This window comes from Onychomys torridus, chromosome 10 (assembly GCF_903995425.1).
Source record: "Onychomys torridus chromosome 10, mOncTor1.1, whole genome shotgun sequence".
NCBI classification, from domain to species: domain Eukaryota; kingdom Metazoa; phylum Chordata; class Mammalia; order Rodentia; family Cricetidae; genus Onychomys; species Onychomys torridus.
In genome coordinates this window covers 23,566,378-23,588,831 of record NC_050452.1, presented here as the reverse complement: position 1 = coordinate 23,588,831, position 22,454 = coordinate 23,566,378, and the positions used below count along the sequence as shown (strand labels likewise).

The following is a 22,454-nucleotide window of genomic DNA, read 5'->3' as shown; positions in this document are numbered from 1 at the left end:
TAGTGAAATGCTTCATTGAGGCTTGCCCAGTAATTGAGTAAAACCAAAACTTATTATAAGCCACAGTCATCCTAGGGTCCCCCCTCCTTTATAGCCTCCCTGGTTCTATGGGTTGCAGTCTGATTGTTCTTTGCTTTATATCTAGAATCCACTTATGAGAGAGTACATACCATGTTTGTCCTTCTGGGTTTGGGTTACCTCACTCAGGATGATATTTTCTAGTCCATCCATTTGCCTGCAAATTTCGTGCTGTCATTGTTTTTCTCTGCTGAGTAGTACTCCATTGTGTATATGAACCACATTTTCTCCATCCATTCTTCAATTGACAGGCATCTAGGTTGTTTCCAGGTTCTGGCTATTACAAATAGTGCTGCTGTGAACATAGTTAAGGATGTATCTTTGTGGTATGATTGATCATTCCTTGGGTATATGCCCAAGAGTGGTTTGGCTGGATCTTGAGATAGATCGATTCCCAATTTTCTGAGAAACCGCCATACTGATTTCCACAGTGGTTGTACAAGTTTGCACTCCTCCCAACAGTGGAGGAGTGTTCCCTTTGCTCCGCGTCCTCTCCAACATTGATAGTCATTAGTGGGGGTTTTTTTTGTTGTTTTTGTTTGTTTGTTTGGTTTGGTTTGGTTTGGTTTTGGTTTTTGGTTTTGTTGTTGTTGTTGTTGTTGTTGTTATTTGCAGAGCTGAGGACTGAACCCAGGGCCTTGCGCTTGCTAGGCAAGCGCTCTACCACTGAGCTAAATCCCCAACCCTTTGAGCATTCTTTAAATGTCTTTCAGCCATTTGTGATTCTTCTTTTGAGAATTCTCTGTTTAGCTCTTTAGCCCATTTTTTAATTGGATTGTTCAGTATTTTGATGTCTAGTTTCTTGAGTTCTTTATATACTTTGGAGATCAGTCCTCTGTCAGATGTGGGGTTGGTAAAGGTCTTTTCCCATTCTTTAGGCTGTCTTTTTGTCTTGTTGACCGTTTTTTTTTTGCCCTGCAAAAGCTTCTCAGTTTCAAGAGGTCCCATTTATTAATTGTTGTGCTCAGTGTCTGTGCTGCTGGTGTTATATTTAGGAAGTGATCTCTGGTGCCAATGTGTTCAAGTGTACTTCCTACTTTCTCTTCTATTAAGTTTAGTGTAACTGGGTTTATGTTGAGGTCTTTGATCCACTTGGACTTGAATTTTGTGCATGGTGACAGATATGGATCTATTTGCAATCTTTTACATATTGACATCCATTTATGCCAGCACCATTTGTTGAAGATGTTTTCTTTCTTCCATTGTATAGTTTTGGCTTCTTTGTCAAAAATCATATGTTCATAGGTGTGTGGATTAATGTCAGGGTCTTCAATTTGATTCCATTGATCCGTATGTCCGCTTTTATACCAGTATTTTTTTATTACTATAGCTCTATATTAGAGCTTGAGGTCAGGGATGGTGATGCCTCCAGAGGTTGCTTTATTATACAGGATTCTTTTAGCTATCCTGGTTTTTTGTTTTTCCATATGAAGTTGAGTATTTTTCTTTCCAAGTCTGTGAAAAATTGTGTTGGGATTTTGATGGGGATTTGCATTGAATCTATAGATTGCTTTTGGTAAGATTGCCATTTTCACTATATTAATCCTACCTATCCATGAACATGGGAGATTCTTCCATTTTCTGATATCTTCTTCAATTTCTTTCTTTAGAGATTTAAAGTTCTTATCATAAAGGTCCTTCACTTGTTTAGTTAGTGTTATCCCAAGATATTTTATATTATTTGTAGCAATTGTAAAGGGTGATGTTTCTCTGACTTATTTCTCAGCCCTTTTATCATTTGTGTATAGGAGGGCTACTGATTTTTTTTTAGTTAATCTTGTATCCTGCCACTTTACTGAAGGAGTTTATCAGCTGTAGGAGTTCCCTGGTAGAATTTTTGGGATCACTTACGTATACTATCATATCATCTGCAAATAATGAAAGTTTGACTTCTTTCTTTCCAATGTATCCCTTTGATATCTATCTCTCTCTCTCTCTCTCTCTCTCTCTCTCTCTCTCTCTCTCTCTTTGTCTTATTGCTCTAGCTAGAACTTCTAGTACTATATTGAATAAATATGGGGAGAGTGGACAGCCTTGTCTTGTTCCTGATTTTAGTGGAATCACTTTGAGTTTCTCTTTGTTTAATTTGATGATGGCTATTGGCTTGCTGTAAATTTATTATATTTAGGAATGTAAGGAGTGGTCTTATCCACATGTACTTCGTTGTTTCCTACCCCGCTGCAGATAACTGCCCGCCTGACTTCTGAGTTGCTTCTCCACCTTGCTCTAAGCCCTTGCATGACCTCAGCCCAGCTAAGAGAAAGCTGTCAGTCTTAGTCAGCCTCTTGCTGTTCTTGCTACTTTTCTGATATTCCTTAGAAATTTGATTTCTGATAAATCTAGAACTCAGTAAGATGGCAGGTTATATAACCTTAGTGCTCAGTAAAAACTGCATACTTTGTATAAATTGAACTGAGGTCATCCATAACCTTGTATATTGAGAAACTCACCTAATTTGACTTGGTACTAGTATGTATAGCCTTTGAGAGTTTGTATTCCAGAAACATTTCCTCTGTGAAAGTTTAAATTATCGCCATGGCGGTGTTTTAGTTACTTCTCTATGGCTGTGATAAGACACTATAACCAAAAGCAACTTGGGGGGTGGGGGGATGGCATTGTTATTTCAGCTTATAGTTCCATATCACAGTCCATCATCAGAGGAGGTCAGGACAGGGACTGGAGGCAAGAACTGAAGCACATGCCATAGAGGAGTGCTACTTACTGACTTGTTCCTCATAGTTTGCTCAGCCTGCTTCCCTACAGCATCCAGGACCATCAGCCAAGGGTAGTGCTACCCACAGTGAATTGGGCCCTCCACCATCAGTCATCAATCAAGAAAATGCCCCCCGGCTTGCCAACAGACCGAAAATGGGGGCATTTTCTCAGTTGAGGCTCCCTCTTCCCAAAGGACTCTAATTTGTGTCACTTGACAGAAAACTAGCCAGTACAAGTGGCTCAACCAGTGCCCAGGGAAAAGTTGCTCCTGCCAGAGGTGTTACATCTCCAGACCCAAGGGAAGCCCACATGTGCCTGGGACAATTTCAATAGCTGATCACCATTTCCCAGTATAGTACCATAAGGAGTTAGCGTGAGGCCCTGTGTTTAGTTTGTAGCACTGTATAAAACTGAGTATGGTGATACCTTCCTGTAATACCAGCTCTCAGGAGGTAGAAGTCGAAGGACAGAGAGTTCACAGGTCATCCTTGTCTATGTAGCAATATTTAGGGCAGCCTTGCCTCATGAAATCCTGTCTTTTAAACACTGAGGTACCAAAAGGAGACGGAATTCTGCCTCTAAATAGTTTGACTCAAATTGAATCCTCAGTCCCTCCCTAGATCATAGCTCACCCTGCCTCACAGTGCTTAAACATGCCAGCTTACTTCCTTAAAATCAGCTAGGCAATCCTGTACCAACCTCAGCCTCACTGGCTCTGAGTTTTTGGTTTGTTTGTTTTTTTTTTGTTTTGAGAACCCTGACTGATACAAGGGATTGGGAGAGACATAGGCTATATAGTCAAGGACTGGGTCCTACTGGGGACACTGAGCTAATAGGTAAACTCTGTGGGTAGCTGGAGGAGATGTTGATAGATGTGGTGTATAAAGATAGAGAAATAACCTGTGTGTGTGCACCCATGTATTCACTAGATCTGTGCTTAGAGACTGGTGTTGGTAAACAAACAGCTGTGAGTTCTAAGTTCCCATTCTTTACTGGAGGAATCAGGACTGATAATAGACAACACAACATAAGGCTGCAGTGCTGTGAGACCAGAAAATGAGGTGCCCCGAAAGGCCTAGCACATTGAAATAGCATGATCATCAGAATAACTGATGGTATCATCAGTCTGTAGAATAGAATAGGAATCATGAGCATATGAGCATAAATTGGGGCAAAGGAAGAAGATGCCAATTTATAGATGTAGGAGTAGCAGTAACAAATCAGAGGTCATCATTATCCATTGCCCACACAAGGAATGAGCTGAGGTGGGTCCAGAGGTTGCTGAGGCTGAGATCTTTAAGAAGGAAGAAGATGAAGTTCTTCCCATCCAATATCACTGTGTATTCATTGCCAGGAAATGAACTGAAGGGAAATTGGCACACAGTGACCAGACCAAGTGACCAGGGCTAACCTATCTGGTACGTAGGAGCAGCCAGAAACATTACAACTGAGGAAACCCATTTCCTGGAGTGGCTGGGGCTGGAGTTACTTTCTTGGATGGGAGGGTTTGTAAGGTGTAGAAGGATATCCTGCAGGGTGCAGAAGGCATCACACATCAGGTATGTGGCTTTCTCTGTATTCAGGGTAGGTGCTAGCAGGAGGTGGCACATATGGATGTGGTAGCAAGTCAGGCTAGAAGGGAAGACCTTCTAGAAGGGCTCTGTATTCTTTCTAGAAGCCTTCTGTAGTCCTGTTACTTTTGTGAGTTGTGAATGACCTTAAAACATTACCCTTGAAAAAAATTAGGAGCTGTACAAGGTGACTCAGTGCATAAAGGAGTTTGTTTGATCACCAGGATCTACATAAATGTGGAAAAAGAGAACCCAACTCCACAAGGTTGTCTTCTAACCTCCCACATGCACTGTGGCATGTGTACCTGTTTTCCATTTCATACACTCAAACACAAATAATAAAAACAAGTTGCAGCTCATTTCATCCGCTTGTTTTGTGGATTTAATTGTCAAGATGTGTTACATTTGGAGTCTCTTTTGCAGGTGATGTCTATCCTGCTGCATGGAGATGCTGCCTTTGCTGGCCAGGGCATCGTGTATGAGACCTTCCATCTCAGTGACTTGCCATCCTACACAACTCATGGCACTGTGCATGTGGTTGTCAACAACCAGGTAACCTCAGATGTCTGTCTATTGCATCCTTCATGTCCTCCTGGTCATATAAAATCTTCACTGTTTCATGATTATAAAAGTGGTGTGTTTTTTTGGTTAAAAATTTGGATAACACGTGGCATTAGAGAGCTGGCTCAACGATTAGGAGCATGGCCGTTTTTCCAGATGTCCTAAGTTCAATTCCCAGCACCTACATACCAAGTCACAATTGCCTATAACTGTAGCCTAGGGATCTGATGCTGTCTTCTAATATGCATACAAAACACACATACACATTAAATAAATAAATAAATTTCTTTATATAACACAGAAAACTACTTTTTACAGTGGAAAGATTTTAATTGCATTATTTAAGGGGAGGACATTATTGTTTTAGAGTAGTTCTGTCTAGAGCCATAGTTATAAGTAATTGGTTTTCTCTTTAAGAAACTAGAGTCCTATATACACATATTATTATCCGCTCTTATTTACTACATTATTTCTTTCCTTTTTTTTTTCCAAGACAGGGTTTCTCTGTGTAGCTTTGCACCTTTCCTGGAACTCGCTTTGTAGACCAGACTGGCCTCGAACTCACAGAGATCCACCTGGTTCTGCCTCTGAGTGCTGGGATTAAAGGCGTGCGCCACCACTGCCCGGGCTACATTATTTCTTAATGTAATCTTTAATTATGCAATCTTTAAAACAGCTTTAGCAGAAGTAGTCATTACAGATTGTTTCATAAAATGGACTTCTAATCTTAGGTTTTCTTGTTTCGAGTATTACTTCAATTAATAATATTCTCTAGTTCTCACAGTTCAGTTCTGCCCAGCGTTGACACATGTCATCTATTACCTATTATGTCCTTCCTTTGGATCATCTCACCCAATATATATAATTCTCCCTGACAAATACTCAACTACTGATTAAGTATAAACACCAAATTGGGCATCAAACAGCAAGGACTACTGTGCTCTACTAACACAGAACTTACATTTGGGGGGGGGTCAAAATGCCAAGAAGAAAAGGGAGGCCAGAGGTTGATAGCAATTCTCTGCTTGATGACTAAGGGGTGACTTAAAGGTCAAGTAGACAAATGGGGGGGGGGCAGACTGGAAGTCTTTATGTCTAAGGAAGTTTATCTATCTCAGATGTTTAATAGGAGCCTGAGCTGCCATCAACCAATAGCTCAGCCTACAAGTCACTTGCCTGTGGACCCAAGTCCAGCCCCCAGCTACCGTATAAAAAGATGCACATGGGAGCTGGAGAGATGGCTCAACAGTTGAGAGCACTGGCTGCTCGTCCAGAGGACCCGGGTTCAATTCCCAGCATCCACCTGGCAGCTCACAACTGCCTGTAACTCCAGTTCCAGGAGATCCAAGGCTGCCTTTGCAGGCACACACACACACACATGATGCACATACATAATGCAGGCAAAACACTAATACACATAAAAATAAATTAATTTTTCAATGTACATGATTGCATACACTTACAATCTCAGAAGTAGGGTGGCAATAAGGATCTAATTCTGAACTCAAGGTCATTGGAGACCCTATCTCAAACCAAGTGGATGGCATTCCTGAGTATAACACCTGAGTATTGTCCTCTGCTCACCACATGCATGCATTTACAAAGAAAGCTGCAGACCAGGCGCATTGTGAGATTGTGGGAGGGGCTAATGAGTGACCAAGTGCTATCACACCCATGGCAAAGCTGCCATTGTCTGAGTGCATATGATCAGCAGCATATCTGATTAGGCATCTCATATGCATTAACTCAATCCATGAGGTTGTTACCTGTGCAGTAGGAGTGATATTAGCATTTTTCTTTCTTTCTTTTGAGGTAGTCTCACATGTTTCCCTGGCTGGCTGAGAACACGTAGACCAGATCTATGTAGACCAGTCTGGCATAGAACTCACAGAGATAACCCTGTCTCTGCTTCCCAGTGCCTGGTTAAAGGCGTGCACCATTACATCCAGCTGTGGTATTACCATTTTTCAAAAAAGAACATTGAGAAGCATGGATTGAGTAGCTTGCATGAGGTAAATGATAGTACTAGTATGTAATCTGCCTGCCCTTAGAGAATGGTGTTAAGAAGCCAAGAAATAGCCGGGCAGTGGTTGCTCACACCTGTAATCCCAGCCCTTGGGAGGCAGAGGCAGGTGGATCTCTGTGAATTCGAGCCCAGCCTGGTCTACAGAGTTAGTCCAGGACAGGCTCCAAAGCTACAGAGAAACTCTGTCTCGAAAAACAAAAACAAAAACAAACAAACAAAAGCCAAGAAATATCTTTTAAAATAAACAAAAAGCTCCACTAATGAACTTTTTCCCCTTTTTCATATTCTGGTAAAATACATAACAAGCTTATGTTATGTAACCATTTCTAAGGAACCATTCACTTGTATTAAACATATCCATAATGGGCAAACACCATCATTCATCTCTGTCAACAGAAGCTCCAGACTAAACAACCACTTCCTGCGGCTGGAGAGGGGCTCAGTGGTTAAGAGTGCTTGCTTCCTTTCCAGAGGACCTGCATCCACATTGGGCAGTTCATAATTGCCTAGCTTCAACCCTTTCTTCTGGCTTCTGTGAGCACCCATGTAACACACACACACACACACACACACACACACAGAGTAAAATAAGTGTCAAACAAAAACAATTGCTCTGGGTAACCACCACTTTACTTTCTGTCTCTTAATTTGTGGTTACTCTGGATACCTTCTTTAAGTGGCACCCTATAGTATTTGTCTTCTTAAGATAGTACCCCTTCACTAACCTTAATGCCTTCAAGGTCCATCTATGTTGTGACATGTCAGAATCTTCTTTTTAAGTCTGAATAACATTCCACTAGGAATACACCAAATTTTGTTGAGTTATCCATGGATAGAAACTTGAGTGGCCTCTCCAGGGTAAGCTGTTGCAAACGATGCTGCTGCGAGTGTGGGCGTGCAGATACTCTTTAAGACCTTCCTCTCAGTTGTCCTGGCTACGTGCATACCCGTGAGTGGAGCTGCTGGCTTATAGACGAGCGCTATTGAAACTTTGTTTTGTTTGTATAGTTGCTTGTGCTTCAGCTCTTACTCTGTAACCCCAGATAACCGAGCACTCTCAAGGTAGACCAGGCTAGCTTCATTTATAAAAATCCTTTCTGCCTCCACAGTGCGGAACAATTTCAGAGTTTTGTGTTTTCTCTGCATATAATATCCATGGATTTCAGCTGTACCCAGCTGCACCACACCTTTAATCCCAGCACTTGACAGGCAGAAACAGGTAGACCTGAGAGTTTGAAGCTAGCTAGGTCTACATAATGAGTTGCAGGCCAACCCGAGTTACATAGTCAGACCCTGCTTCAAAAAACAATTAAGAAAAAAAAAAAATAGGCCGGGTGGTGGTGGTGCACGCTTTTAATCCCAGCACTCAGAGGCAGAACCAGGTGGATCTCTTTGAGTTCGAGGCCAGCCTGGGCTACCAAATGAGTTCCAGGAAAGGCGCAAAGCTACACAGAGAAACCCTGTCTTTTAAAAAAAAAAAAAAAAAAAAATAGTAATAGTAGTAGTCGTCAGGGGACTAGGGAAATACTTCAGTTGACAACATAGCTGCTCTACTAGTTAAGAGGGACCTTCGTGAGTTTAATATCAGGGTGGCAGAGACAGACAGATACTAGGAGGAATCTAGCTGGCCAGCCTTGCCAGTTGGTGAGTTACGGGTTCAATGAGACAAGAAGACAGCTTACATTGATGTTTAGCCTGCACACAGTGTACTTGCATATACCCACGTGCGAACAAGCCATACAGTATGCCACACTCACACAAAGAAATCGGGGTGAGAAGGGAGGTGACTTAAAAGCAATCTGGCCTCTCTAAAGTGCATAGCTTGGCTAACATCATCTTTTCTTTTCTGCTTCAGTACTGGACTCTGAGCTGGAGGCCAGCCTGGTCTACAGAGCAAGTTTCAGGACAGCCAGGGCGACACAGCTACACAGAGAAACCCTGTCTTGAAAAAAAGAAACCAGTTAATACTACAGCCTATTCCCTATGTTAAACACACATGAATTTTGTTATCAGAATAGGAATACAAACAAAGCGTAAGCAAACAAGCCACTCGGGGCACACATTCTTTGTAGCCCAGCAGAAAGTATAGGCTATGCCCAACACTGCCTACCACTCTCTGTACCCTGTACTTCCAGTTCCAGATACCCTGATTCCTGATCATGTGTTCCATATTTACAGATTGGCTTCACCACAGACCCTCGGATGGCCCGCTCCTCCCCCTACCCCACTGACGTGGCCCGAGTGGTAAATGCCCCCATTTTTCATGTCAACTCAGATGACCCTGAGGCTGTCATGTATGTATGCAAGGTGGCAGCTGAGTGGAGAAGCACCTTCCACAAGGATGTTGTTGTTGATCTGGTAAGTGATGCCAGGGTAAGCATGTCCAAGCAGGGTGTCTTGCCTATCCCCTTACTCTCGCTAAGTCACCTTGGAGCTTTGTAATGTCATACTTCAGGGAGGATCCTCTGGTTCCAGAGTATTGAGACATAGGCTCTCTTCTGAATACTCCTCAGTGGGAGCTATATGATCCATCTGGTCCTATCTAAGACTGCTTTACAAATAATTTGTGCCAGGCAGTGGTAGCGCACACTTTTAATCCCAGCACTTGGGAGGCAGAGGTAGGTAGATCTCTGAGTCCGAGGCCAGCCTGAGTTCCAGGACAGCCAGGGCTACACAGAGAAACCCTGTCTCAAAAAAAAAAAAGAAAACAAAACAAAATGAAAAAAAAATTTGTATTCCCAAGTCACTCTCGTTATGTCTCATCTGATAGAACAAGTTCACCATGTAAAATAAAGAAAATCGAGGGGCTGGAGAGATGGCTCAGAGGTTAGAGCACTGACTGCTCTTCCAGAAGTCCTGAGTTAAATTCCCAGCAACCACATGGTGTCTCACAACCATCTGTAATGAGATTTGGCACCCTCTTCTGTATGCATAATAAATAAATAAATCTTTAAAAAAATAAATTTAGAAAATTAAAGAAAATCGAAATCTTAACTGTAGAGGAAATAAATTGAGGCAAAGCAATATCAGCCATGTTTGCATCACACATTTGAAAGGACAGATACACACACACACACACACACACACACACACACACACACACACATACACACACCTAGGTATTCTTTTCCACAGACCAACCACAACCTCTCATAGTCCTCTCTTGCTACTCTGACTAGGTATGTTATCGACGCAATGGCCACAATGAGATGGACGAGCCTATGTTTACACAACCACTCATGTACAAGCAGATCCGCAAGCAGAAGCCTGTACTTCAGAAGTATGCAGAGCTGCTGGTATCCCAGGGTGTCGTCAACCAGCCCGAATATGAGGTATGTCCTGGCAGGCCTTTGTGCTAGGGCAAACTAGAGATCATCATCCTAGGCCAGTCTTCCTCTGGGACCCAAGTGGAAGCCTTGGAAAGTCTTGACTGTAGCATTTTAGCATTTCAGCTTCTTTGAGGGTCTGGGGCACCAAGGTGCTTTTTAAAGAGCAGATCTATTGGAAGTGGAGAAAAATGTTCTAGAGATGAGGTAGGGGCTACCCCAATAGTTCTTTCTGTTGACACAGGCTGTTTAGGTAGAGAGATGGATGAGCCAGGGTCCATTCATCTTAGTCAATATCCTATAAGGCCTGTACCAAGCATTCTGTCACAGTGGACAGTAGGAGCAGCAGTTCTAGACACATGGGATGGGGCGAGGGCCCAGAATGGACAGCTGCTGAAGGTACAGCTCTAAAGCCTAGTCTTTAACAAACACATAAAACTGAGCCAGTTCTCAGGAACATGTTCGGTTCAGGGGCTCAGACTAAACAGAATCTCTAGCCACGTGATACAGGGATTGAAGAGCAGAAATGACAGGCCTCTTTCAGGTGTCAGAGTCTGTAATTCTGAGTACACACGGTGGGTAGTGGGTGTGCAGAAGTACAGAGGGACGGGAAAGCCAGGGTGTAACAGGCCGACACAACACAAGTGTGCTGCACTCAGTTAGCTGTGTGTGTCCACCCCTCTTCCAGGAGGAGATCTCCAAGTATGATAAGATCTGTGAAGAAGCCTTCACCAGATCCAAAGATGAGAAGATCCTGCACATCAAGCACTGGCTGGACTCCCCATGGCCTGGTAAGCAAGTGGCTGTCACCCCAGCTAGACCCCTTGTACATCGGGTGGAGTCCTGAGGCCTCTTCCCAGACAGAGCTCCGCTCTCCTCTTCTGTCCTGCAACACAAGGTGAATGTTCCGTTTCAGCAAGGCCTCTGTGGTCCCCAAGGAGACCATCCAAAGCCATATGGTACTGTGGTGAAGTTCCTAGAAAAGCAGAACTGTTACTCTGGTCTGCTCTGCAGATGTCCCTTCCAAAGTAGATGGCATGCCTCAGCATGTCTTTGTTCTCCTAGGCTTTTTCACCCTGGATGGACAGCCCAGGAGCATGTCCTGCCCCTCCACTGGCCTGGAGGAGGATGTCTTGGCCCATATTGGGAATGTCGCCAGCTCTGTACCTGTGGAGAACTTTACCATCCATGGAGGTAACCAACCCTGCACTTGTGTGTGGAAACAGTGGTCTAGATCAGTACCTCTTGAAGATAGTGTCCCCAGCCATGTACTGTACAAACTCCCCTAGAGCCCACTGGGTGTATTGGTAGACTCAGCCCCCACAACACTCAAGTTCCTTCACTTGGAAAGAAGCAGAGAAGCAACTAAGAGGTCACCATTTTGCTGTCCTCACACTGGGTGATAGAGGCTCTGCCTGTGTCATTGGAACACAGAAAGTAAGGTGTCCACATGAGCTGTACCTCCAGTACTGTGAGTGCTCTCTCTGGCTCCTTTTTATTTATTTCTTCTTTTCTTTCTTTTTTGTTTGTTTGGTTGGTTGGGTTTTTTGTTTTGTTTGGTTTTGGTTTTGGTTTTGGTTTTGGTTTTTCAAAGACAGGGTTTCTCTGTGTAGTTTTGGTGCCTGTCCTGGATCTCACTCTGTAGACCAGGCTGGCCTCGAACTCACAGAGATCCACCTGCCTCTGTCTCCCGAGTGCTGGAATTAAAGGTGTGCGCCACCACCGCCCAGCATCTCACTCTCTTTCTCTGCAGGGCTGAGCCGGATCTTGAAGACTCGGAAGGAGCTAGTGACAAACCGGACTGTGGACTGGGCCCTGGCAGAATATATGGCATTCGGATCACTGCTGAAGGAGGGCATCCATGTTCGGCTAAGTGGCCAGGATGTGGAGCGGGGCACCTTCAGGTAACAGAAGTAGTTACTGTCAGTCTGAAACAGAGGTGAAGGGCTTTGATGTCTGTACTCTAAACTCATTTCCAGAAGTCACTGCATCCTCAGTGTCAGGGCTGCCCACCCTTTCCTGTTTTGTGTGCCTGCTCTGTTTATATGCTGGGAGGGCTCTACTCTGAAGCCTATCTGCTAGAAAGAGAGGTTATCACAGTGGGTACTAGAGCGTCAGGGTTCAAGTGGTTGGTTCCAATATCTGTACTCCTGCTTATTAATCTTGTCATCCTTCCTCAGCCATCGCCACCATGTGCTCCATGATCAGAATGTAGACAAAAAAACCTGCATCCCCATGAACCACCTTTGGCCCAATCAGGCCCCCTACACCGTATGCAACAGCTCACTGTCTGAATATGGTGTCCTGGGTAAGGCCAACCCCAGCCCCACCTTACTCTTCTGGATCCCCTGCCTGGTGTCCTGAACATGTCTTTCTTCCTTTTCTGTCCATTATAGGCTTTGAGTTGGGCTTTGCCATGGCTAGCCCTAATGCTCTGGTTCTCTGGGAGGCCCAGTTTGGTGATTTCAACAACATGGCACAGTGCATCATTGACCAGTTCATCTGCCCAGGACAGGCCAAGTGGGTGCGGCAGAATGGCATTGTGCTCCTGCTGCCTCATGGCATGGAAGGCATGGTGAGAGCTTCCCCCTTGCCCCCCAAACTCAAGACCTGGGAAGGGCCTGTCCAGGACCCCATCCCAAAGACAAGAGGGTTCTATTGGTGCTTCCATTTGATAGGAAGACTAGATAGCCCTTTGAAAGGCAAGAGTGGCCCATCAGCATGTGGTCTGAATGGCCATCCCTAAACAGGCAGCAGATGGTGCTGATGCTACTCAGTCTTTCAAGCACTCAATTTCCTCATCCCTGCTGTCCTGTGCTTTGCTAGCAGGAATGGGAAGACATCAGGAGAAAGAAACAGCAAGTCCAGTAGATGTCAGCATGTGAGAACTTGCAAACTAACTTGTCTGTCTGGTTCCAGGGTCCAGAGCATTCCTCTGCCCGCCCAGAGCGGTTTCTGCAGATGTGCAATGATGACCCAGATGTCCTGCCTGTGAGTAGAGCAGACCCTGACACTCTGACACTCTTTCCTACTGCCTGGGGCATGTAGGAAAGAATTCCATTTGGATGTCCAGAAGGGTCAGATCTCAGCTGACTCTCCCTCTGGCTTAGGAATCAGAGTGGGTAGACCAATGTGGCCCCATGCCTTCTGATCTCCCTGGAATAGGCTACTTCATTTGTTTCCTGCTGTTACTGAAAGCCTAGAAACCTCAGCCTGACCTCTTAGTGATATTGTCATTGCTATGGTTCAAATAGGACTAATTGTAAAGAACTCAGAACTCCTAGGAAGAGTAGACTAAACTGTAGCTAGCACCTATGTCTCCTGTATTCCACACATCCACTGCCAAGGGTTAAATGGGTTCGGACTTGGGAACCTGCGGAGCCTGCTCCTTACAGTCTTTAGTGGGTCCTTGAGTCTCCAGTGAGACCTCCTGAGACCCTCTGCTCTAAGTTACCCTTCTCCCACGCAGAATGCTCTCAACTATTAACATTTCCTTCCTACTGCAGGACCTGCAGGAAAACAACTTTGACATCAATCAGCTATACGACTGCAACTGGATTGTTGTCAACTGTTCCACCCCTGGCAACTTCTTCCATGTGCTTCGACGACAGATCCTGCTGCCCTTCCGAAAGCCGGTCAGTGCTGGGTTCTCCAGAACCACCAGGGTTCTGGCCTCCCTGTGTTAACACAAGGAAGGACTCCCCTAGTGTCTTTTTCTCTAGGTTGGGTGGATGATACCTAAAAGGGAATAAGGAGGAGATATAGTCTCAGGAAGCCAGGTCCTGTTGTTAAGAATGCCAGGGAACTGCACGTTCTCACTCCCAGGCTGAGAGTCGTGACATGCTCTTAGACCACATGTAAGAGAGTCCGACAAAGTACAATCCTCAGCCCATCAAGTAGAGTCATGGTATATTGAGAGATAAGACAGGTTGTCATGTAGGTATGCTGAGCACTGGGAAAATGTTAAGCCCCAGCAGGGACCAAGGAGTTCCAGGAGCCCCATAGAGCAGTTTTGAGCTGGAGGTTGAAGTGTGAGTAGGAGTTGTGTGGGGAAGGCAAGCGGACAAAATGACCAGAAAGAGGGTGTCTGGGATAAGGATACAGAGAAGGCCCTGCTGCCCTGGGTACTGCAAAGGATAGATACAAAGCTAAGGCTTCCAGCTTTGTGCCCCAAGTAGCCTGCAGGCCCACAAGACAGAACAGACCTTCCGCTTTAGACGGGCTAAAGGTGTCTTATCCTTAAGACTACCTGGGAGCTGCTCAGCTCACCAAGGAGAGGTACCAGGTCAGGAAGATAGCCCTGGAGACTAAATACCTACCCAGGGGAGGTAAATAGCAGAGAAATTAATACCTTTTTCTTCCTGTATTTTGTGAGTCTCCCGTTGAGATCTGGAAGACAAGCTGTCCTGGCTGTGTATCAAAGATCAAGGTTTAGATGACCCTTACCTTGTACCTTTATTCTAGAATCTTTAAAATATAGTCTACTGTGAGCATATTTTGCCTTTCAGTTAATCGTCTTCACTCCCAAATCCCTGCTGCGCCACCCTGAGGCACGAACTAGCTTTGATGAGATGCTTCCAGGTAGGTGTGGAGGGACATAGGTGTTAGCTCTGGGGGCTCTTTGCTATCTGTAGGGCTACCGGACTTGTATTTACCCATCTCCTGAGGCTCTTTCTGGACTTTTAGTCATGAGATACAGACCTCTGACTGTGAGTGCCCCTGGGACTGCATTAAAATAGCAGAGCATGGTGGCACACGTCTTTCATCTCAGCACTCAGGAGGCAGAGGCAGGAGCATCTCTGAGTTCAGGGCCAGCATGTTCCACAGAGTTACATGGTCAGGCCCTGTCTAAAACAAAACAAAACAACAAAAAGAGATACCACTGTGCATCTAGGATCACAAATAGATGCATGTGACGACTCACCACAGCTCAGGGACAAGTCTCAGAGTAAATTCTTCACAGTTAGGAGAAGATGGGAGTGTGGGAGGGGGGAGATTTGCATGCCAGCGGCACTGCTGAGACAGGAGGCTGTGGCTGGAGATCTCCACCTGGAAAGTGAGAAGCAGGTGCTAAACAGCCTGTAGCCACCCAGATGTTCCTGGGCCTCATGAGGCCAAGAAGACTGCTTCCTCTCAACCACCAAGCCCCTGTAGTCTTCTATACAGCAAACCTCTTGTTTGCTGTTTTCTACTTATTTTTATTTATTTGTTTTGCCTGCATGTATGTCTGTGTGAGGGTGTCAAATCCTGTAGTTACAGACAGTTGTTAGCTGCCATGTGGGTGCTGGGAATTGAACCCGGGTCCTCCAGAAGACCAGTCGGTGTTCTTAACCGCTGAGCCACCTCTCCAGCCCTTGTTTGCTCTTTGTGTGTGGTAGCATTTACATAACATGGAATCTGCTGTCTTCCCCATTTTTAAGTGTTCTGTGCATAGAGGAACATTCTTGCTGTTGTACAGCCATCACACTATCTATTTGTAGAGCTACATTAGGTAAAACTGAAACCCTATACCCACTAAGTACTCCCCACACTTTCCTGCTCTTTCTCTGACAACCACATTCTATTTTTTAACTAGAATCAAACAGTAAAGCTGAGCAGCCTTCTCCAAAATGCTTAGGACCAGAGATGTTTTGGATCTGGTATTTTTCCTGGTTTTGAAATATTTGTATAAACCCAAATCTAAATGTAGAGTGCACTTAATGTGTATTTTGTACACATGTAATGAAAATCACTGTTCCCGTTGTACCTGTGCTGTAGTTGTAACCCATCACATGGCAGATGAATAGTCTACTTGAGATGTCATGTTGGTATTCAGAGAGTTTTCAGATGTTGAATGTAAAGAATAGGAGTGCTCAGTCTGTATTGGTCTTTTTATAACTGACTTATTTCAGTTAGTATAATGTCCTTATGGTTCATCCATGGTATAGTGTAGCCATCATTTCCTGTCTTGTTAAGGTGGAGGAGTGTTCCGTTCTACACACTTGATCTTACCCAAAAGACTGAGAAGCAATCTATGTTATGGATCTGCTGCAATTGTTTTATCCACCTGTGCTTGGTGGGTACTTGGGGTGCTTCTCTGTTTTAGCTCTTGTAAGTAACACTGTTTTGAACATGGGTATACAAATAGTCCTTCCAGATCCTGACTTCATTCCTTTGCATGTGGATTTCCAGCTTTACAGCACCATTTGTGAAGACTATTCTTCACTGTGGTATGGCCTTGACACCTGTGTTGAAAATTAATCTGGCCATGTGTGTACTCTATTCTGTGTCCTGTTCCACTGGTCTGTGTGTCTGTCTTTATACCAGTGCCACCTATTTTTTTGTTTTTCGAGGCAGAGTTTTTCTGTGTAGATTTGGAGCCTGTCCTGGACTAGCTCTGTAGACCAGGCGGGCCTCGAACTCACAGAGATCCGCCTGCCTCCCTCCCGAGTGCTGGGGTTACAGGCCCCGTCAGTGCCACACTGTTGTTTACTGTAGCTTTTGTCGTTCGTTTTGAAAGTTTTCCTCTGAGCTGTGTTTTGTCTTAAAACTTTATTTGGTGGTTCATTGTCCCTTGAGTTTTTGTTTTGTTTTCTTTGTTTTGTTTTTCGAGACAGGGTTTCTCTGTGTAGCTTTGGTGCCTTTCCTGGAACTTGCGCTGTAGACCAGGCTGGCCTCGAACTCACAGAGATCCGCCTGCCTCTGCCTCCCTAGTGCTGGGAATAAAGGCGTGCGCCACCAACGCCTGGAAGGTTCTTCCACTTTTGTGAGGGCCCCAGGGACTGAACTCAGGTCAGGTTTGCATGATAAGTCACCCTCACTTTCCACTCCCCATTTGATGTCAGTGTATCTTCTTTCCTGCCCACTTGTGTTTAGGACTTCCAGTAGCGTGTTGAGTAGAATTAGCAAGAGTGGACCTGCTAGCTTTGTTCTTGACCTCAGAGAAACAGTTTCCAGTCCTTGGCCATCGAATATGATTTATGTCTCCCAAGTACTGGGAATAAGGTGTGTGGCACCAGCACCCAGCCTGAATATGATTTTTCCATGGACTTTTCATCTGTATACTCTGTCATTTCCCAGTTGAATGTTTAATCGTGGAAACAGTCTCTTGGATGTTTTAACTTTATTTTATTTGTAAATTTGTAAGGTATAAGTAGCCATCAGATGGTTGTTTTTTTGAGACAGAGTCTCTCTTACATAGCACTGGCTCTCCTGGAACTCACTATGTAGAACAGGCTGGCCTTAAACTTAGAGAGATCCACTTGCCTCTGTCTCCTGAGTGCTAGAGTTAAAGATGTACATCCCCAAACCCATTTCTACAACATTCTTAGTCTGAGCAAATGCACAAGTATCAGAAGCTTATGAGAGAGAAGTATCTCTAACCCTCAGAAGCCACAGACGCTGCCACTGTGTGACAGCCCTCAGCTCATGCACAGCAGCTGTGGAATAGGCTTGGAGAAAGAACCAGCCTAGCTGTAGAAATTTTCTTGCAGGAACCCACTTCCATCGTGTGATCCCAGAAGATGGCCCTGCAGCTCAGGACCCAAACAATGTCAAAAGACTACTCTTCTGCACTGGCAAGGTGTACTATGACCTCACCCGAGAGCGCAAAGCCAGGGGCATGACAGAGCAGGTGGCTATTACAAGGATTGAGCAGGTGAGAGCATGTGGTATAGCAACCGGGTGTCAGTGTCCCACCTGTGGGGTATTTGGATTATGGTGCTTTGGCAGAAAATCGTTCACTGAGGTTTCCAACCTTCCCCACCTGCAATAGCCACAAGACTTTCCCTTCTGGAATTCAGCCTCCCTTTGCTTAGCCCTAGCCACCCTCTGAATTCAGTCCTTGATTTCAACCCTGCTGTCTCCTAGCTATCACCATTCCCCTTCGACCTCCTACTGAAGGAGGCACAGAAGTATCCCAATGCTGAGCTGGCCTGGTGCCAGGAAGAGCACAAGAACCAAGGCTACTATGACTATGTCAAGCCAAGACTTCGGACCACCATTGACCGTGCCAAGCCTGTCTGGTAAGGCCCAAGTCCCCTGATTGTGAAGCCTGTAGAACCTTCCCTCAGGTTGGTGGGCAGTTAACCTGGGAGCAAGCTAGAGAAGACCAGGCAGGGCTCGCCTCTGACTGTCGTCCTCATTGCTCCCTCTCTCTCTGTCTCTCAGGTATGCTGGCCGAGACCCAGCAGCTGCTCCAGCCACTGGCAACAAGAAAACCCACCTGACGGAGCTGCAGCGCTTCCTGGACACAGCCTTTGACCTGGACGCCTTCAAGAAATTCTCTTAGATGCTCCTGGAGTTGATCAGGCCATGGCCCCCATGTCCATGATGCTCTCTGCTTCTCAACTAAAGCACAGTGCCTCAGCACTGCCCACACTTCTGCCTTGCTGTACCACATCCCTTCCCGTTCTCATAGGAATCAGGCTGTTCTACTCCAGTGTTCAGCTGCCCCTAGGCCAGATACTGCCTGGCCTGTGCTGACCTCTCTCAGGCTGCACACCTTCCATGGGGGCGATAAGAAGCAGGATGACAAAAGGTCCCCTCAAGGGAAGGCAGCTCTGGCCCTACCCATCCTCACTATGTATGTAATCCTCTGGGGTTGGAACAGAAATCCTGTGGTTTCCCAGGGTACTAGTAGTCAGTCCTTGGCACCCAGCAAGCCACAGATTCAAGACCAGGGGTAGCTTCGTCTTGCTAGGGCCAAACTGAGAAGTCATGGAGGAACTATAGCTAGCAGGTTCTGCTGTTGGGTGAGTGGAGAATGGAACAGAGCAGTTAAAAAGGCCTTAGCAACAAAGTTAGGTCCAGTTCTGCTACCCTTCTTGGGTTTTGGACTGTGTGTGGTAATTTGCCCTGGCTACCATGCCTGAAGTGATTGGCTCTGAATAGAGTCCTGAAGCTCCCTTGGTTTCCAACCCCAGACACTGGCTGCCTCTTGGTCCTGCTGACTCTTCCCTCCTCCCTAATCCCCTAGCCACTTAATTTTCTTTCTGTTCCCTTGAACACATGGAAGCAGTTGATAAATCCTTTCCTTCACTGTGCCAAGGCAGGTCAAAACAGGAGATGAGTGATTAAGGGCACGGTGACCCAAGGAGCCAGCTGCCCTTCCTCCCTCATTTGACCTTGAAAGGGACAGATCTGATTTATTTATTTTCGTTTAAAAAAGAAATGATAAAAATGACAACCAACTTTGCATTGCATCGGCTTGACCCATAAACTAAGTTATCATGGCCAGCCTGTCTGTTGTCATCTGTGTGTTCCACCTCCTCACTAGCCGGTCCTTCCTACCTGCTTGGGAGCAGTCTTCCCATTGGGGAGGGAGTGCCTGCTGCCACTTGGCTACTGGATGTGTGCCCCACAGCCTTCTACATCCATTCATGGGCGACAGCAGTCATTGTAAGTGGGTGGTTAGCTGCTCTGCCTAGACAGTACCTTGTACTCTGGACTGAGCTTTTATATCTGAGTCAGCATTCCTGGTGAGCTCATCTTAATGACTGTCTTTCAGCCTGCAAATTTAAAGCCTTGACAGCTCATCCAACCTGGATATGAGACCTTGTGCCAACAAAGGTCCTAGGGCTTGGGGCCTTAGCCCCAGACCCTGCTCTCTAGGCAGCACCAGCCCAAGCCTGGGCCTTTGGTACCATCAGCATGTCCTTTCTCCTGCCACCGCCATGTAGCTTGGGTTGAGGCACTTCTAATAAGTACATCAGTGCCCAGGAGAATGTCCTGGGATGGGAACAGTGGCCCATACTCTCAGAGGTGGGAAGGACAGAGCACTAATTGCATCTGTCTGTGGTCAGCACCGGTCTGCTTTTTTAGACTCAAATTGGCTTTTATTGTTCACACACTTCATAGGAAAGGGGATTTAGTAAACAAGGCCGAGCTGTATGAAAAACAGCTGGGTTGGTCTACACTTCTCTGTTTACACACAGGAGCAGCACTGTCCTCCCAGCCCTGGGCACACTTAGAGCAGCGTGCTGGACAGCTGGACTTGTTCTTGCAGGAGGTGCACTTGCCGTCTTTGCGGCTGCAGGAGCTGCTGGGGGAGCGGGAGCAGTTGGGATCCATTCTGAGATCTGCTGAAGCTGGAGAAGCAGAGCAAGTGATGAGGTAGTCAGGCTGCGGGGAGTTGTGGTCGGCGCATGCTTGTACTTGCCCAGTTTCCCCAGAGGTGGGTGGCTTAGAGCTGTATGGAAGCTGCCTTAGGCCTGCCCCATGCCAGGGGGAGTGTGCCATGATTCTCTGCCCACCTCCTCCTGCCGTCTAGCTGGTGATGAGACCTGGGCCATCTCCCCTCAGCCTAAACACCACCGTTTAGAAAGGATAGCCCATAGGACTGAAAGGATGGCAAGGGGCCAAGATGTCTGAGTGAGCAGAGCCCAGGAGAGAGGTCTGGGGTGCTTTCTGCAGCAGTTCAATGTGGTACCCACACTCAGATGCTAATGATGGCATGCCTGGCTCGGATGAAGCTGTTGAAAGTAGGCAGGGGTCCTAGCAAGTCATCTGTGGAGGCCGGTGGCTCTGGGTATCCTGCAAGGATCATCTCAGCGCTTGAGAGGCAAAAGCAGGTGGGTCGCTGGGAGTTCGAGGCCAGCCTGGTCTACATAATGAGTTCCAAGTCAGCCAAAGCTACATAGTGAGACCCTCTCTCAAAAAGGAAAGGCCGTAGCATTGAAGAGAGTTCTGCTAAGTTCTAGAGTTAGCAATGCCCAAAGCTGGAAAGCCAATGGCAGTTTCCTGACCCATCTTGTCTGTCTGAAGGCCCTACAGATGGAAGGGAGTAGAAGCTACTGTACTGGAGATGTTTGGGGTTGAAGGAGGAGACAGGTGTCGGGCCATCATACCACAAATTAGATTCAAGAGCAGGCCACAGGAAGTGGCAGAGGCAGATGGAAATGGCAGAGAGGCCATGGACCGTGAATCTGAGTAAGGATGTTCTTTGGACCCAGTGAGTCATTGGGAAAGGGGTCCTGTCCCATGGACATGGGAAAGGGGAAGACGAGGGAAAACTGGTCCTTACACCCCCACACCAGACACAGACCAGTTAGTCCCCTGTGCCCCTAACCCCTCCACACACACACATATATATCTTGCTGGTCTCACTAGGACTGTATGGACCACAGTGTTACTCCAGAGTAGTCTTTAAATTCAACTTAGACCCTGTGTTCCCTGTAGCAAGTCAGTGGCTTAATTGAGGCAGCTAGATTTACTCTGAGTTTGAGGCCAGGGAGTTCTAGGACAACCAGGGCTACATAACAGAGAGACCCTGTCTCAAAACTGCTGTTCCCCCCCCCCCCAAACCCAGTGGCTTGTATCCCCAGCAATGGATCCTGTAGGGAATCCTCCTTATCTCCCCATGGGGCTCTAGCACCCTACAGATGTGTAAAGAATGGCCTATTTCCCCTTTTTGGCCTATCCACCCTTACCTAGATCCCTCACCTGCACCTTCGGCACACAGGCTACAATGAGCCAAAATAGCTGCTTTGGGGGCTCAAGGTACCAGAAACGTGTTGATTTCTTTTTTTACTTTTTGTCTTTTTGTTTGTTTGTTTGTTTTTCGAGACAGGGTTTCTCTGTGTAGTTTTGCAACTTCCCTGGAACTCGCTTTGGAGACCAGGCTGGCCTCGAACTCACAGAGATCCACCTGCCTCTGCCTCCCAAGTGCTGGGATTAAAGCCATGCCCACCACCTTCCAGCTATGTTGATTTCATAATGAACCCTCTCCTTAACCCCTCACTTGAGGGTGCTGGTCACCTCTGCTTTCTCACAGAGACTTCTAAGAACCTTATGGCAGAACTCACTCTTATATTTTTTTTCTTTTCAGTTTTATTTATATGCACCTTCCAGAGTGTCTGCTCTTACCTCCCATCTCCATATTGAAGTGTGAACCTGATTAGTCTTATCAATAATTTAGATATTGTGGGGTAATAACCTGAAAGATCAGAGGAGCAGTCACTAGTAACTGCAGCCATCCTCCAACCAAAAGGGCTGAGATTCTGTCTCTGCCCCACCTTACTACTTCCTCTCTCTGCTTCCCAAGTGCTGGGATTAAAGGTGTGTGCCACTGCTGCTTGACCTCTATGCTTAACTAGTGGCTAACTCCACCCTCTGATCTCCAGGCAAGCTTTATTTGTCAGAACATAAACAAAATATCACACACCATACTACCCTTTTGCATCCTCACAAATCCATCTC

At 45.9% G+C, this 22,454-nt stretch overlaps 1 protein-coding gene across 6 annotated transcripts in view; it reads left to right on the top strand.

The window, feature by feature from the left end:
* Positions 1-19,493, top strand: part of Ogdh (oxoglutarate dehydrogenase) — a 75,718-nt gene extending 56,225 nt beyond the window's left edge. For all 6 annotated transcript variants that reach the window (XM_036200454.1, XM_036200453.1, XM_036200449.1 and 3 more), the window contains 14 exons: positions 4,788-4,916; positions 9,130-9,309; positions 10,131-10,283; positions 10,966-11,068; positions 11,343-11,471; positions 12,031-12,181; positions 12,458-12,585; positions 12,674-12,852; positions 13,197-13,268; positions 13,784-13,912; positions 14,786-14,858; positions 17,750-17,913; positions 18,126-18,280; positions 18,426-19,493. In XM_036200454.1, the coding sequence (XP_036056347.1) occupies positions 4,788-4,916; positions 9,130-9,309; positions 10,131-10,283; positions 10,966-11,068; positions 11,343-11,471; positions 12,031-12,181; positions 12,458-12,585; positions 12,674-12,852; positions 13,197-13,268; positions 13,784-13,912; positions 14,786-14,858; positions 17,750-17,913; positions 18,126-18,280; positions 18,426-18,546 (1,866 nt within the window). In that variant the 3' untranslated portion in view covers positions 18,547-19,493. The remainder of the gene's footprint in view (positions 1-4,787; positions 4,917-9,129; positions 9,310-10,130; positions 10,284-10,965; positions 11,069-11,342; positions 11,472-12,030; positions 12,182-12,457; positions 12,586-12,673; positions 12,853-13,196; positions 13,269-13,783; positions 13,913-14,785; positions 14,859-17,749; positions 17,914-18,125; positions 18,281-18,425) is intronic.
* The last annotated feature ends 2,961 nt before the right edge of the window (positions 19,494-22,454 follow it).